General features: G+C 43.5%; 1 protein-coding gene across 1 annotated transcript; it reads left to right on the top strand.

Moving 5' to 3' along the window:
- Positions 1 to 1,884: 1,884 nt before the first annotated feature.
- On the top strand, positions 1,885 to 16,025 carry POGLUT3 (protein O-glucosyltransferase 3). The gene is made up of 8 exons (XM_062020405.1): positions 1,885 to 2,095; positions 7,175 to 7,372; positions 8,774 to 9,060; positions 9,473 to 9,689; positions 11,204 to 11,400; positions 12,645 to 12,839; positions 14,324 to 14,428; positions 15,262 to 16,025. The coding sequence occupies exons 1-8, from the start codon at positions 1,885 to 1,887 to the stop codon at positions 15,385 to 15,387; spliced, it is 1,536 nt and encodes a 511-aa protein (XP_061876389.1). The 3' UTR covers positions 15,388 to 16,025.
- The last annotated feature ends 1,116 nt before the right edge of the window (positions 16,026 to 17,141 follow it).

Here is a 17,141-nt window from a genome sequence, read left to right as displayed (position 1 = left end):
CTTCTCCAGCTGGTGCAGATGGAGAAGAAAGTTGCCCTCACTGATCACAGGATCATGGAATCACAGAATCTTAAGGATTGGAAGGGACCTCAAGAGACCATCTAGTCCAAGCCCCCTGCAGAAGCAGGTCCACCTAGAGTAGGTCACACGGGAACTTGTCCAGGTGGGTTTTTAATGTCCCCAGAGAAGGAGACTCAACAACCCATCTGGGCAGCCCGTTCCAGTGCTCTCTCAACGCACTCACCACAGACAGCAGCAGGTAGGGATGTACTACCCGGCCAAGAAGCACATACGTAACTCCAGATTAACATTATGCATGTTTTCTCTTGCCTGTTGGGAGTATCACACATAGTGTGCTGGTGGAGATCTGTGATTATCTATAGGGAGGGAGTTTAGGAGACTAAAGACAAAAGCAATGGGGAAACCAGACTTGATAATTCCACTGTCAAGGAACCTGTTTTTCATGGTCTATATGCACAGAGACTTGAAGTTCATGTTATTCAAAAAACATGCAGCCATTTGTGCTCTCATTGTTTTGCATGTGAAAAACCCAGGCTTGCAGAAGCAATGTCATTCTCCTACAGCCAAGTAAACCCCCATCTACCAAAACCCTGAACTATTTCCTACTAGCAGCAAATGCTTCTCATAAAAACTGACACAACTCCCTTAGGAGACAAATCATTGGAGGTTTTCCCCGTTTACTTGTATTCCATCATTTTAAATCCATGGAATTACTTTGTTGTTGCATTTTGTAGAGAATAACATCATGATCCCTCCTCCCCATCACCAAGCTGTCCTGCAGTGACCAGGGCCGCCTGCAGCACGCCACCCCCTAGAGCTCCGTCCAGCTCTGGAGCGTGCCTGGGCCGTGCTGGGACAGGAAGGGAAGCTGAGCTCAGCGGCAGAACAACGTGCCAGTCCGTCCCAGTAGCGCCCCTGCACAGTCCTGAGCCTTAAATAGTCACTGCGGGAAATCCCAGGAACAGCAAGAGGCATTTTAAATTAAGATTTCTTTTCTTTTACAGCACACTCTGTCTGTACATAAACTGATAACGGCAGTTCACAACTAAAAAGCTTTAGAGAACTATTATTTGATTCCTCTTTAAATTCCAGACCACGTGCTCAGCTGCCGTCTGAATTGTACCCTAAAACATAGCGAACGTATTTCTGGGGGGAGAAACTCTGAAGTCATCTGCTCTGCTGCCCATAGAGAAGGGACGAACAAGCTCTTGGGACAGCAAAGCGCTGGGTTTGGCAGAGCCTGCCCGCAGACTGGTGGCTCCCGGGTTCGTTCCTCGTTCTCACAACGGCCTCACTGCCGTTTCCCCGACTCTGGAAAGCGCCGAGACTGGGCCGCGGTGCTGCGGTCGGCGTTCAGACACCGCCGCCCCGCTCCTCCTCACCCCGGCCTGGCGGGGAGGCCGGGCCCGGCCCGCAGCGGTCCCTGCGGCGTCCCGACGCGCCGCTCACGGGGCGGCTGCCCGAGCGCCGCCTGCGCGCACGGCCCCCGCCGCCTGCGCGCACTTGCGATCGCAGGGGACGGCTCTCGGTCCGCCACCTCGCGGGGCTTCCCCGCGGCACGGCCCGGGACAGCCGCTGGCGAAGGGAGCCCGAGAGGCGGCAGCGCCGGGTTCATCGGCCCGGGGCCGGCTCGGCGCCGCCGCGCCTCCCCCCCACACACCGTCCCACACGCTGCGGGGCGGGGAGGAGGCGGCGGCCGCCTGCGGGGAGCGGGCACGGGCCCGCGCAGGCCCGGAGGAGGCCCCAGAGTCCCGCTCCGGGCGGGCGCGGTCAGCGCGGCGTGGTGCTGCTGGGCGGCTGCGGCGGGCGATGGGCAGCGGCGGGGCGATGGGCGGCGGCGGGGCGATGGGCAGCGGCGGGGCGATGGGCGGCGGCGGGCTGCGGCCGCTGCTGCCGCTGCTGCTGGGCGCCGCGTTGCCGCTGCTGCGGCCGGGCGAGTCGGCGGAGCCCGTTAGCGCCGAGCGGAGCTTGGTGTGGGGCCCCGGGCTGGACGCGGGGCTCGCCCTGCCCGTGCGGTACTTCTACATCCAGGCGGTCAGTGCGGCCGGACGCAACTTCTCCCGCTCCCCGCCAGGTAACCGTGCATGTGTGGGCAGGGTCGCGGGAGGGAAACCCTGCCCGGGGCAACGATTTCCTCGGAGGAGATGCTCAGAGCTGCCCACCCCCTTCCTCTCTTCCTCCTTCCCCCTTCCTTCTTCCTTTCCCCTCCCGAAGGCCTGCCGTGCCGTGCCGTGCCCGGCCGTGGCAGCGCTCCCCTGCCACCGTTTTGGGCGTTCCTCCGGGCAGAGCGGCGCATAGGGCCGCCGCCGCCGCGCTCCTGTGCTGCCAGGCTCCGCAGCTCACCCGGAGCCTCCTATAAACAGTACGTGATTTACAGCAACAAACCAGCACGCTCAAAACAAACCGGTGCTCCCGGAGGCGGTGAATGTAAAGAAATCCCAGCCCCCCCCCCGCTCAGAAGTGCTAATGTACTTACCTGTAGTGCTGCACACACACCAGTTGCTTAGGATTTCTGCCTCAGTAAGGACGGCACTCTGGGCTCCGTTATCCTGCTGCTGCTCCGTTAAAGAGGAGTAATTTTCTCTTTTGTTTACTCAACACAAGCCCAAGGTGTCCTGTAACCCTTCTTCTGAGGGTGGGAGTTGGGTTTTGCTCTCGCAGGCCAGCAGTACGCTGCCAGTCAGCTGTTTGCTGCGTTAGTACCACACACTCTATACAGTTTTACTTTAGAATACAAATAACTTGCCTCACAGAGGTAACCCTGGGATGCCAAGAGAGTGGAAATCCAGTGCTGCCAATTCAGATAGGGTATGGCTAACTATTTTGCTCTGTATATTTATTGTTCTTCTAGATGGTACTGAGGGAGCAGCTACCAAGTATGCAAAGCCTCTTCCTTGTCTTGTACTTAGAAGGCTTGTTGCTTGTGAAACTAAAGAATAGATATATTACACAGGTTATGTCCTCAGTCTGACAGAACCCCAGATAGTTCAGGTCTGGCCTTTCTCCAGCTGCTGTTGCAACTTGGTGCTAGATTGCATTGCAGCTTTGTAATTGCACCGAAGAATACAGCAGCACGCTCACTGACAGGCAAGACCTTGGGATGAAACAACAGGTTGCTAAAGGTAAAAGGGTGTGAAGCTCAATTGGATTCTCATGCTGGTTGAAATCCTCCAAGATAAACTGATAGGACATGAGTATTGAGAACCTCGTTTTGACCTCAGTGTGTTCGTGTACGTTAGTATTTATATTGATAATGTCTTTGGAATGTTTCCAGGTCCTAATGCCAAGAGCTATTTAGTAGAGTGCCAAGGATCCTTAAACAATTCAGCAGTACAGTTGATCATACTCCAGTGCATGAGTACTGTTTAGTGCACTCATATAGACATGGGCTACACATTTCAGCTCACAAATGATTTAAGTGTTCAAATTCTATTTGTAAGATGACAGTAAGAATTGCAATTAATAACATTTATTAAGGCACTGCTTTCCAATATAAACTAAATACATCTCAAAACATATCTGCTGGGATAACTAAATAAATCCACACTACCACCTTCACTGCACAAACAAGAATACTGTGGTAAGAGCAGGAGAGCTGCAGTTAAGGTAAAATTTGTCCAAATCAATTGCATTTTTTGCATGGATTAACCTGTCAGTCAAGTAGGTCAGTTCTTATTGGTATCCAGTGTGAAACTTTTATATAGGATGCTCCGTAGATTTTCAGTCTAGATGAATTTTCTGAGTGCCAAGTCTAAATCACCAGAATTGATGTGCACTGTTGTATACCACACAGTAATTTCAACCCACAGACTATAACTCTGTTGAGTCATCATTTCAGGAAGATGTCAAATTATGTGGAATTCACTCTTTCTCTGGAAAAAAATTTCCAAAGATTAAAAAAATCATTGCTGAAAATATAGAACTTTGTTTTAATGTAAACTACATGGATTTTTCTCGTACTTGGATCACCTTATCCTTCTTTGCTGCTAGGTTTTCCCCTAGATTTAACAGCTGCCCAGTGTGTCTTCGTGTATGACTGACAGTGACAAAGTCAGCTGTTCACTGTTCTTCAGATGATCTGAAAATCAGTTTCAAGATGATCTTTAAACTGAAAGCAGCAAGATTTAGATTAGCTATTAGGAAGAAGTTCTTCCCTGTGAGGGAGGTGAGGCACTGAAACAGTTTGCCCAGAGAGGCTATGGCTGCCCCATCCCTGGAAGTGTTCAAGACCAGGTTGGATGGGGCTTGGAGCAATGGAAGATGTCTCTGCCCATGGCAGGGGGTTTGGAACGAGATGATCTTTAAAGTCCCTTCCAACCCAAACCATTCCATGATTGTATCTACATGCTTTGATAATGGATATTTTCAAGGCTTCCCAGATACTCTTGCAGGTTTCGCCAAACACTTTGAAAGATGTCACACTTCTTCAGGCATAGCTAAACAGAGTGTTCACATCTTGGTGATGCTCACCTTTATATGCAGCTCTGCAGATTTATCCTGAGGTCACTTCCAAATGCAGCAGTTCTGTGATTCTCATCATTCTCTGTTTCTCCATTATGTTTCTCTTACCCAAGTGTTGCATGGTAGAATCTTGGATGGAGCAAAGAAGAGCTGAAGGAAATGTTTAGAAAGAAGCTGACTAGTCTCTGGATAGTTCTGGATACCTGACTCATGGATACTTTTGAAACTGACTACAGGATCCAGGCTAACTCAAGAAGGATAAAACAAATGGGGAAAAGAAATTTGTTGTTTCCCCAAACTTCCTCTGATGCCTATAAATCTTGTGTTATCAGACAGAAGTTTTAAAACAAACATCTTCACAACATGCAATCACATTTGTGAGAAAGAACTGCCTCAGGATGCTTTAGGTGCGACAAATACCAGAATGTTCAAATGGGAGTTAAGCAGTCATGGAAAACCTTCACTGAAGGCTCTGGAAATTATGTGTAAGGAGGCTGTGATTTCTCAAGTCCTCTTGTTGCAGATTTCTAGAAGGGAAGACAGCCATTTCAAAAGCATTCCTCTGTAATTTTTTCATTCTTACTATCTTGCATGTCTCTGCTAGGATATGTGCAGGATACTGACTGAACCTTTGGTTTAAATGTTGATTTATGGCCTATTGGTCACACAGCCATTCTTCTGTTATCATTTTATTTCTGCTTTACACCATATTGAAAGGTCATCAGTAGCTAGATGTCAAAAATGTATGAAGGGGGCAAAACTATACTTTTCTGTGTCTCCCCTAATGACTCTGCTTGCAGATATAAGGAAATAAGCCGAGGAGCTCCTAAATTGAGAGCCAATCTTAATCAATCCTGCTCACAGAGATCCAAGCCTGTAGAGATCCCAAGCTATGACAGCCTTGGATCTATACCAAAATATCCTTCATAGAACTTCTTCTGGTGTTTGAGTCTGTTAGCATTGCTTGAGCTATACTTACACTTTCCCCAGGAAATGTGTAACTGCCCTGCTAACGTGCCCTCAGCCTGCCACCTGAAGCAGGGAAGTGTCCTCACATCGTTCCTCTGAAAAGGAAGCACCATGGACGTGGAACGCCTGAACATTCACCTACTTCTCAGAAGTCAGCAGTGTACTTCTGGAAGTCATTCTGGACTGACAATCAAACAAGGGTCTCTCAGGACAGGTCTGCTCACTACTGAAGGCAATATTCTGCATTCTTTAGTGGTAGAGCTACATGTCACATTGCTGTTTCATGAAGGCACAAATGCTTCCTTCATTTTCTTTCTTCGATGTGTTGTCAAATTAGGCTATTCTGACTTGCTGCTTGGCATCTTTAGCTGACAGGGACTTTGAATAGTAAGAAAACTGAGGGATGATTACAAATAATCCACATTTTATGTTCACACACTGGAACAGAGAGCAGGGGAATGAGTGGGTTTGTTCAGCCATGGGAGATTCTTCTACTCACAGACACTGACACTCTGCTTATTGATTGAGGGAGCAAATCTGACAGCAATATCTGAAGAATCTGAGTTACTCAGGGTAGCTGTTCTCTTCAGTGAAGAGGCACCACATGTCAGGAAATCCACATCTGAAGCCATCAAGGTTCTGCCTAATTTGATCTGGAGGCTCTTGCACAGCAATTGGCTTATATCCATCCAGTTTCAAGACCAGTGCTCTAAGGAAGCCATGATTGATTGTTAAATGACTGTTGTACTTACCACATCAGTGCATTTGTTTGTGGATGCAAAGTATGTTAAAATACAGATCATACAAATCATGCAGAATTAACTGTAACATCTCCATCATTTAGTGCTGTTGGGACTAAATCAGATTTTAGTAACATCTTGATTTTAGCTGTATTTTTTCGGTTTCAATTCTTTGTGTATATTACTTTGTGGTAATGTTCATGAAATTTGTTTGGTTTCCAATGCTTAGATATAGCCTTTCGTGAATAATCTGTCCCCCTCTTTTTTGAAGAATAAAGCTGAGGGTGACCATTTGTGGCAGAAATAAGGGAATATTACGGACTTACATTAATGGATGCTTGTGTTGTCCATGAAATATTCCATGCCCATTTAAAGACTCACAGTACATTAATGATGAAATGCTGGTGATCTTTAAGCACAGGTCACACAGATGTCCAGGAAACATCTCTACTATCACTGTTTTATCCCTGCTTTTCAGTAGCTGGGACTTTAAATTTGCAAGACAGTCACCTGCAGCCCAAAGGTGAACAATTTGTATCTGACTCCTGCATGCTGCAACTGCCTTTCCACAAGCTGGCAAGTATTCTTTTCTCCTGTTATTTTAACTTGGTTTCCTGTCTTTCTTACTCTAGAGGAAATAATTGTTCCTCAGAGCACTAACTTGAAAACCTAAGTATTAAACCTAATCTGTCCTTCAGAATACCATTAGCCTTTCTTTCTCTCTTGCAATTGTTATTTAACTTTTTATCTCCATCTGCAGGTTTTCCGTTTATTAGGTATGTGATGATCAAGGAATTTGGTAGGATGGTCTTCCATCACTAGAAATTAATTTTGTTGACTTGGTATAAGAGTGTAATTTCGAGTGCAAAGTTAAATTCATTTCCATGGACTTAATCCAGTAGAGTTTGCTCTCATTTTAATTTCATGCCTGTGTTTCTAACAGCTTAAAGTACTTTTATCTGTTCCTGTTTTCCACTTTTCAGGAAGAACGCAGTTTAAAGTGGTAATTAAAGCACTTTCTCCAAAAGAAGTCACCAGAATTTATACCCCTCGCCCTTTGGATAGAAATGATGGCACGTTCCTTATGCGCTATCGCATGTATGGGAGTGTCAGGAAAGGGTTAAAAATTGAGATACTTTACGGTGATCAGCATGTAGCTCAGTCTCCTTATATTTTGAAAGGTAAGGGTATTTTTTCGTTTATTTAATGTAATGAGTGATGGTAGCTACAGAAAAGCTAGAGGAAGAGGTGGGAAATGGGAGGTTTGTTTGCCCTTGTCCACATAGCTGCCTCACAAACGTATTCCCTATACAGAGCAGTGACAATCTCTGTGTGTGCCAAGGTACAGGACTTAGATTCCCAGGAGGTTTGTTTGCCCTTGTCCACATAGCTGCCTCACAAACGTATTCCCTATACAGAGCAGTGACAATCTCCGTGTGTGCCAAGGTACAGGACTTAGATGCGCAGGAGGTAGATTATGTCCACTGACATTAAGGTGATGTGTCTGGACATCTCTTACAGATGGAAATGGATCTCTTCAGACTTGGTAGGGAAGGAAAGAGCAATGCTTGTGTTTTTACTGTTTTCAAGCAAATATTCACTTAGGTATTGTGTTATTTTTATCTAAAGTAGAAAATATTTTGTGTTGTTCCCAACCCTATAATTTAAATGTCTGTGATTTCAAAAAAGTGGGATTCTTTGTAACAATGACAAAATGTCCTTAACCAGACAAATTCAACTTTCCATTACCCCAGTTTAATTCTATGCAGGTCTACACTATGGAATAAGTATTTAAAAGCGGGGAAAACAGAGCAAATGATTGTCTCATTCCGGAGCTACTACTTTAACTTCCATTTCTCCCTCTCAAATGGACAGCACTTTACAAAGTTATTTCCCTGGAGAGTCTTGTTTCAGTTCACCAGTACTTCTTGTAAACAGAATTTGGTCATTTTTTGTCATACAAACTTAGAAATGTCTTCAAACTGAAGTAAAAATGTCTTGAGCCCTCAAGGCAGTGGTATGCCTTGTTTTTGCTGGTACATATTTGCCCGCAGCTATGAAACTATGACACAGGTCAGAACCTGTTCTGGTTAGAAGTCCATGAAATAAGGGCTTTTTTCATGTTCTGCAACACTCCTGCTTATACCTAAGCTCTCTGCATCAAAAGGACAGAAAGAATGTTTGATTATGTGTAAAAGAAAACACCTTAGGCCAGAGGTAATGACTATTGTATCTGAATTAGACTAAAACTGAAGCTGTAATACTTGATCTTTGGTAGTCGTAGACAGTTAGAACACTCCTGAAATGCCCTGTGTGGTTGGTAGGAAGCACAATGCTGGAGCTTCATTTTGCAGATGAATTTTACCCCAGTAACAAAAATTTGAATGTGTTGATTTCTGAAAAGTGTTGCTGTTTTCTCAGTTAAACTACTAAACCCCAGAAATGTTGCAGGGATGATGATTTCCCAGGAAAGCTTTAGAAAATGTGGAATAAAGCATGTCTACATTTATATTCCCATGTGTTTGGGGAATTATGATTGATGTAGAACCACAAATAAAAACTCCATGCTTTATTTTCTGCAGGACCTGTTTACCATGAATATTGTGACTGTCCTGAAGAAGACTCTGAAATCTGGCAGAATGTTATGTCTTGTCCATCCCAAGAACCTCAGATTACAAAGGACTTTGTTTCTTTTCCCACCATTGACCTTCAGCGAATGCTTAAGGAAATCCCAGCCAAGTTCAGTCAAACAAGAGGTGCTATTGTTCATTACACTGTTGTCAATAACCACATCTACCGTCGCTCCTTAGGGAAGTATACAGACTTCAAAATGTTCTCCGATGAAATGCTGCTGTCCCTGGCAAGAAAGGTATTGCTTTCCATCATTTAAGGTTCATCAAGCCACATTCTAATATAGCAGTACTGCATTTGCTGTTGTATCTTCGGATTTCTGATTGCAGGCGTGAGATTGACCTTTTCAACAAGATGACAGTGGATTTTAGGGATCAAGGGAGGGGGCTGAGCTTGGCAGTAGTGGAACTTTCTAGACAAGCTGTAGGGGCTAAGGCCTGACTCCATGAGCCTTTTCCTGCCCTCTGTGAGTTCTCCTCTCATGCTTGCTCACAGGCAGAAACTTGGCATTCATACCTTAAGCTCAGCTAAATCTGTTAACCATCTAGTAGGTTTGTTGATTCTACATAACAGAAGAGAGCTGAGGGACATATGTCAGAGTGACAAACAGCTTCTGTCTTTGTGTTATTATTTTTTTCTTGGGTAAAAAGGTTCGTCTTCCTGATGTGGAGTTTTATCTAAATGTTGGAGATTGGCCAGTTGAGTATCGGAAAGCTAATGATACGCCCGGTCCTATACCTGTCATTTCATGGTGTGGCTCTGTGGATTCAAGAGACGTAGTCCTTCCAACGTATGATGTAACCCACTCGACTCTTGAAACCCTACGTGGAGTCACAAATGATCTCCTTTCTATTCAAGGAAATACAGGTAAGCTGGAGATGATGGATTTTTTTAAAAAGCACGTGTAAATTCCATCAGTGAAGCAGGCTGCATACAAATAATTTGTGTAAGTCTTCAGTTCACGAGTACCTTAGGAGGTCTCTCTTCATACAAGCAGGTCAGTCTTTACAGATTGTAGACACTGTCAACACTGCAACAAAATATGGATTTAGAGCCAAAATTAAGAATTGAAGAGTTTACAATTATGGTGAATTTTAATTTAAAGGTATCCAGAAGGTAGTTGCTGTGACGTGTCAAAAGAAAAGTAAATGTAATTAAAAGGCATTTCCCCTTAATGAAGGACTTGAACATGTTCCTTCTAATCAAATAGTAATCCTTTTCCTTACAGTGGTGCAGCCCGGTGTTCTGTTTACATAGGAATGTGTTTGAATCCTGAAAGAAGTAAACTAATACTATGCTGCAGCTTCTTTCAAATAAGAATGTATTGTCTTTATAAAAAATACCTCAGAATGGGATCTCCTGCAGTGTTTCTCTAGCTTTGAAGGAAGAGTCAGTTTTACTGGCCAGGTGTCTTCCCCCTGAGGAAGTTCATGAGTCCTTAGGAATCAGACAAATAGCGTGAACAGTGCCTAAGGAGTAAAGCTTTTGAGTGAGGAGGCATTTCTTTTTATTTGGTTAGTTCACAGTTCCTCTTTTCTTTTTTAGTTTTAAAAGTAAATATTTCAAATAAATTATGCTGAAGCACTCTGTGATTACTGGTGGAGGCTCCTTCCTTGGAGGTCTTCAAGACCCGCCTGGACATGTTCCTATGCGACCTGATCTAGGTGAACCTGCTTCTGCAGGGGGGTTGGACTAAGGTCCCTTCCAACCCCTTACCATTCTGTGATTCTATGATACAGCTGCTTTTCCAATTAGGCATCAATAAAAGCCGGCTCCACTTTAGTAGGACCTTCAAGGAAATTTCCAGAAACATAAGGAAGGACATAGTCAGTGTTTTTAAAAGCAGTCAGTATACAGAGGTGAAGTCTTTCAGGCTCTTACTAAGTATCTTGAGGGCACAGTATAGCCATTTTGTTTCCTTTTTAAGTCATCATTAAGTGATTCCTCAAAGACCTAACTAAATTGCTGGGTAACAGAAGTGGATTTTACTAAAGAAATTCTAGTTCCTGTGGCAGGCTTTATGGGTGGAGCGTTACTTTATTAGCATTTTACTTGCATAAGTTGAATAGATACTGTGATAATCCCTTATGTGGCTTTCAAGATATTTCAAATGATTTAAATATAAAATTGTTGAGTGGAAGAGCAATTCTTTGCTTTTCCTTTCCTAAGTGTCTCAGTTTCTAATCCCAAAATCCAAGCCAGAACTGGAAGTGTAAACCCTGTGATTAATAAGCAGTTACAGAGTCAGTAGGAGAAATCATGCCTGTTTTACCGTGTCTCCATGGGTAACACCACCCTCACAGCAAGTTCCTTATTTGCACTAAACATATCACGAACATTTCATTACTGTTTGCTTTTACCTTATCACTTAATGCTCATAGGCCCATTCTGGGAAAACAAAACTGAGCGAGCTTTATTTAGAGGTCGAGACAGCCGAGAAGAACGTCTCCATCTTGTCAAGTTATCCAAGGAAAATCCAGAGCTACTAGATGCTGGAATAACAGGATATTTCTTCTTCAGAGAGAAAGAAAAAGAGCTGGGAAAAGTTCAGCTAATGGGCTTCTTTGACTTCTTTAAGGTAGCAAGCAAATTACAATCTTGGATTAATTTTGCTGTCGAGTTCTTAATAACTGAAAAGATGAGCTTACTTTTTGCTAATGCCATTCAGTAAACAAAGCACTGATGCCACGCTGGGAACATTTGTCCATTTAGGGTAGACAGACCACCTGTAGTCAAAGTCATAGTGTGAAACACTTCTAAAGAAAGCCACTATACCTTTTTCATGGAGTGCCTTAGAGGGAGTTCTTGGAAGACTTTTTTTGTCTGTTTTTTTTTAAATAGATGGATAAATTTGATTTCTCACCATCAGAGTTTCTGTTATTTGGGGTAAACATGAAAACAATGTTCATTGGAAATACGGATGTCAGAAAGAGCCTTTGTAAAAAGTAAAGGGGACAAAGTCCTGTAAAAAGCAATTATAACACATGGCAACTGAAGTTCTGTTCCAGGAATTTATATATTAGAATAGCCAAGAGCATCTCCCAAAGCAGGACATTCATGATTACTTTTAGTATAATGTTTCAGGTTATTTTACCTAATATGTTTCAAATTATTCTCCATAATAATACAATTTTAAGTCAGACTAAATTTACTCTTTTTGAATTTAAGTATAGGTTAGTTTTATTTAATTACCCCTTGTTCTCTACCAGAACACATCAACAGAATAACATCAGGCAGCTCATGTGATACAAACGTTTTTGACTGTCAGTCCCAGATTGAAAACAAATCCTTTTGCCATTGTGTTATCCAGAACACCATGAAAATACACTTACCTAACACTAAAACAGGTTTGAAGATGAGAATTGACATACAGTTAATGCCTTGCATGTGAAAATAATCCTTTCTACAGTCAGCGTTGGGGCTGTTCAGCCTGGAGGAGACTGATGGGGGACCTCATTAATACAAGTATTTGAAAGGTGTTTGTCAAGAGGATGGGGCAACACTTTCCTGTAGTGATAGGACAAGGGGTAATGGACAAAAGCTGGAATACAGGAAGTTCCACTTAAGGAGAAACTCTTTTACTGTGAGGGTGAGGGATCTCTGGCACAGGCGGCCCAGGGAGGGTGTTGGAGTCTCCTTCTCTGGAGGTCTTCAAAACCTGCCTGGACATGTTCCTTTGTGATCTGATCTAGGTTGACCTGCTTTAGCAGGGGTGTTGGACTAGATGATCTCTAAAGGTCCCTTCCAACTGCTACTATTCTATGGTTCTAGCATTCTGCTTCAGAATGTCTCACCTTTTTTTCTTATATCTTTATATTGTAGAACAAGTACCAAGTGAATGTAGATGGGACTGTGGCAGCTTACAGGTTTCCATACCTCTTGCTGGGTGACAGCCTAGTATTGAAGCAAGATTCCCAGTACTATGAACACTTTTATAATAGATTAAAACCTTGGAAACATTACGTTCCAGTTAAGAGAAACTTAGAGGACTTGCTAGAGAAAATAAAATGGGCTAAGGTAAGTTCCATTACTAATTCATATTCAAAATTGTAAACATATAAAGAATTTATCTTCATGCTGTCTTCTTTTTGCATTTCCACATACATGTTTTGCATGACGTCTGCTGTGGCCTGTGGCCACTGGGGTTCCACAGGGGTCAGTTCTGGGGCCAGTCTTGTTCCACATCTTCATCAATGACCTGGATGAGGGGACAGAGTGTACCCTCAGCAAGTTGGCTGATGACACCAAACTGGGAGGACTGGCTGATTCCCCAGAAGGCTGTGCTGCCATTCAGCAGGATCTCAACCGGCTGGAGAGTTGGGCAGAGAGGAACCTCATGAGGTTCAACAAGGACAAGTGCAGAGTCCTGCATCTGGGAAGGAACAACCCCCTGCACCAGTACAGGCTGGGGGTCAAACTGATGAAGAGCAGCTCTGCAGAGAGAGACCTGGGAGTGCTGGCTGATAATAAACTAACCATGAGCCAGCAATGTGCCCTCATGGCCAAGAAGGCCAATGGCATCCTGAGGTGTAGTGCGGAGTGTGAGCAACAGGTCGAGAGAGAGTTTCTCCCCTTCTACTCTGCCCTGGTGAGGCCTTACCTGGAGTACTGTGTCCAGATCTGGGCTCCCCAGCCTAAGAGAGATATAGAAGTTCTGGAGAGTCCAGCGCAGGGTTACCAGGATGATCAGGGAACTGCAACATCTCTCTTAAGGAGGAGAGGCTGTGGGAACTGGGGCTGTTTAGTGTGGAGGAGACTGAGGGGGGGATCTCATTAATATTTATAAGTATCTAAATGGTGGGTGTCAGGAGGTTGGGACATCCCTTTTTTCTATAGTAGCTAGCAACAGGACAAGGGAATACAAAAGGTCCGCTTAAATATAAGAAAATACTATTTCACTGTGAGGGTGAGGAAGCCCTGGCACAGGCTGCCCAGAGGGGTTGTGTTTGATTGAAAACACCATTTGTCCTTAAAGTTTAGCCATTAGATTAATAAACATAGGAAAAGTTTCCATTCTGAGAGTCCTGTTCATAAAGAATCAGTTGAGAACACCAAAAGCTTTGAAATACAAACCTGAACCACTTAAAAGTAAGTATGTGAATTCGAGCAGCCTTATTTTTCAAAGGAAGACATCCATAGGAGAAGACAACAGCTGTGGCTTTGTCTTTGTGAAACTAAGTACGTCTGGGAGATGTCAGACCTGACTTTGAAGAGGCTTGTAGCTTGGACAAAACCAAAGAGCAGTAATCAACTGGGTTTTCAAAATTGTACACTTAGCCATGAAAGCTGTTATTGGTAGCCCTAAGGTACCAGCTGTGACCACAAAAGCAATCCAGTACTTTTTTTAAATCTGCAGTTTAAAGTGTGCCTTTGCAGTGTATCAGCAATGACACTTAAAGTTGCAGGTTTACATAGTCCCTTTAATAACACTTCTAATGCCAGCCAGGTGTTGAGTAACACTGATTGCTCTATTATTAATTTGATTCATCTCCATTTCTCAGGAAAATGATGAAGAAGCAAGAAAAATTGCTAAAGAAGGACAATCAATGGCAAGAGAATTACTTGAGCCTCGCAGGCTTTACTGCTACTATTATAAAGTGCTCCAGGTTAGTGCAATACTTTATTACTTTCCCCCAGCTGCTATCGCTACGTATTTCGTGTTCAGTCCTTACTTATATCAACAGCAAACATGGTTCACATTATTCACAGGAGATCAGTGTGAGGGCTGTGCTAAAACATGCTTTGTCTTTAAAGTGGCAGGCAACGTGTCATAATAGCTGTTTTATGGAATCAGATGGTTGAATGTTTTTGCCCCCATCCCCACAGTCAGACCTGTTCACAGTGTCACTTGGTATGTGGTTTCTAATAGGCGTAGGAGATAATCAGTACATGACTTTCTTCCTTTTTCCCTTCATACTTATCCTCTCATGAGCTGCTCCACTGTATTACAAAACAATGCATACATGGAAGAGAAATTCCAGAAGTATAGCTAGTAGAGTGAAGCAGGCCAAACAGTCATTGCTTCCCTGAGACACGCACATCTCTAGAGAAAGTTCCCGCTCTCAGAAAGTGCTGATTTATTTTTCCTGTTTTGCTGTGCGCAGTTAGATCTCAGCTTCAGCAGGCACAGGTTGACACAAAGTTTGGAACTATTCAGTGTCTAAAAATGACAGCATTATCTACATGAAGTGGTCGCAAATATTGACAATATTCATATTACCATTAATAATAGGACAGGAGAATACATTAAAGGAGGTTTTCAGAGGCAATGTAGCCTATTAGTAGGTGTGTTATAAAGACACCTTGTAAACAGGTGGTAAACAATTACATGAGGAGCCTGGATAAAGGAGCTTGTGAGTGGAAGGGAGGAGGAAAATTCTGTTTCATGGATTATACATTGGTGCTTACAGCACTCTTAAATGTTATTTACATATTTCAGCAATATGCCAAACGCCAAGCCAGCAAACCTGAAATACGGGATGGAATGGAACTCGTACCTCAGCCTGATGACAGAGACTCTGTCTGCAGCTGCCACCGGAAAAAGCCTTTGAGGGAAGATCTATAACTGTACCGGATGGACAAAGTCACCCACTTACAGTGCAGGAATTCAAATGGGAATTAAGCTGTGAAATCTAGGACACTTATGCACTACCAAACGTTCTTAGTTATGTATTCTTCTTGTATTTACATATCCCTTTCCACACTGACTCTGATTACAGCGTTGGTTCCCACAGTTCTGTCTCCATGACGGATGCCAAGCCTGTCACGGGGAGCATGTAGGGGATTTGTTTGCTGAACTGCACAGTGCCGCTTCTGCTCCAGCTGGGACCTAGTTACCGATATTTTATGAGGAACCAATCATCCACAAAAGATCTATGAGTCAGTGCAAATTATTTTAAAGGAGCATTTGCAACATAGTGAAACAGTGTTATGACTTCTTCATAAAGTTTACCTCAGTGTTAGATTGTTTCTTGTATACAAAACAATTTTCTAACTAGACAAAATGAATATTTGAGATTTACAGATACCAAGTTTGGTGTGTCTGAGATTATTTTGTGGTCTATATAGAGAACAGGATAGGGAATGTGATATGATGTTTATCAGTTTCAGAGGAAAATGGAGAGGAGGGGGAGAGATCAGAATAGTATTTTTATAAGCACCGTGGCTGTGAATCACCAAAATTAAATGTTGCTTTACAGCAGACTGTGTGGCTATCATAATCAGTGCTTTGAGTGCCAAGACACCACTTTGAAGACCTGTTCCCTGTCAGTGGCCACCACTGTGAATACAGGCACAGATCCACAAAAACACTTGGGAAGTTCAAGTGAGACCAGGTGAAATACTGCTGTCTTAGTCCAGCAATAGACTCTACAGTATTCTAGGCTGCTTGATTATTTTTACACGTGAAACTTGTTAGTGGAGTGTCAGACCTCCTATGTTTAACTTCTGTGTAGACCAAAGGGTGCTGCCTTCTTTTTCGCTTGGATTCATGAACTACTTTTTCCTGTGCCTAGGTTCCCAGAAGGACCTTGGCCATTTTCTGTGTTTAGATTGTGCCTAACCATAGACTGAGATTGGACAGCAGAGTAGACTTCATTGTTTCAATTCAAACATATGACAGAAAGACTTATGCTGTGCTTTTTATGTAATAGTCTAGAGGTTAGAGACCACACTAAGAAACTGGGAAGCCACTTGTCTTCCTTGGTTTCATTCAAAGCCATTTTTCCAGAGAGTGCCTTAGCTCCAGAGTGGAGAAGAAGTCTTCAGGTCTTCCACTTCCAAGTTGTGCAGCCATGAAGCTAACAATACAAAATTGAGAGGGCCAGAAGGAGCTGGTCATACCATTGCAGTAAAGTGTGCCTCTTGGATGTGGTCGATGAAAAATCCTGGTCCTGGATTTGGCTCCCAGTACCTCTCTTGATTTTTACCCAAGTTTGTCCACTTCTAAATGCATAAATAGTCCTGGAAAGAGACACCAATGCCAATACCAAGACCAGTGCCCACAAGCACCCTTTTCTGTCCTCTGCATTTTCCTCTTGGCTAATGTAGCCTACCTGAGCAGCTTCTTATTCAGCTCATGTCTTTCACAGATAGCAAATTCTCCCAGTGCAAAAAGGAATGGAAACATCTCAAGGCCATGGACTCAACTAATTGCTTGGGTGCCCAAAGCTTAGTGCTCTGCATCTCATGCAGGCTTCATTCATGGTTCTACACTGCAAGTTACTCTCATAAAATACATAAGACAAAATTTCTGCACTGGGACAGGAAGAAATACTAGATTTTTCAGTATGCTAAACATGAGAAGAACTTCCGGTTTCT

The sequence above is a fragment of the Colius striatus genome, chromosome 1 (assembly GCF_028858725.1).
Source record: "Colius striatus isolate bColStr4 chromosome 1, bColStr4.1.hap1, whole genome shotgun sequence".
Taxonomy (NCBI): domain Eukaryota; kingdom Metazoa; phylum Chordata; class Aves; order Coliiformes; family Coliidae; genus Colius; species Colius striatus.
Note: the sequence above shows the minus strand (reverse complement) of the source record. Positions and strands in the feature narration are given on the sequence as shown.

Coding starts and splice junctions, on each gene's coding strand:
- POGLUT3 (XM_062020405.1), top strand. CDS start 1,885: ATGGGCGGCGGCGGGCTGCGGCCGCTGCTGCCGCTGCTGCTGGGCGCC. Junction 9,061..9,472: donor TGCTGTCCCTGGCAAGAAAG/GTATTGCTTTCC, acceptor TTGGGTAAAAAG/GTTCGTCTTCCTGATGTGGA. Junction 11,401..12,644: donor GCTTCTTTGACTTCTTTAAG/GTAGCAAGCAAA, acceptor TTTATATTGTAG/AACAAGTACCAAGTGAATGT.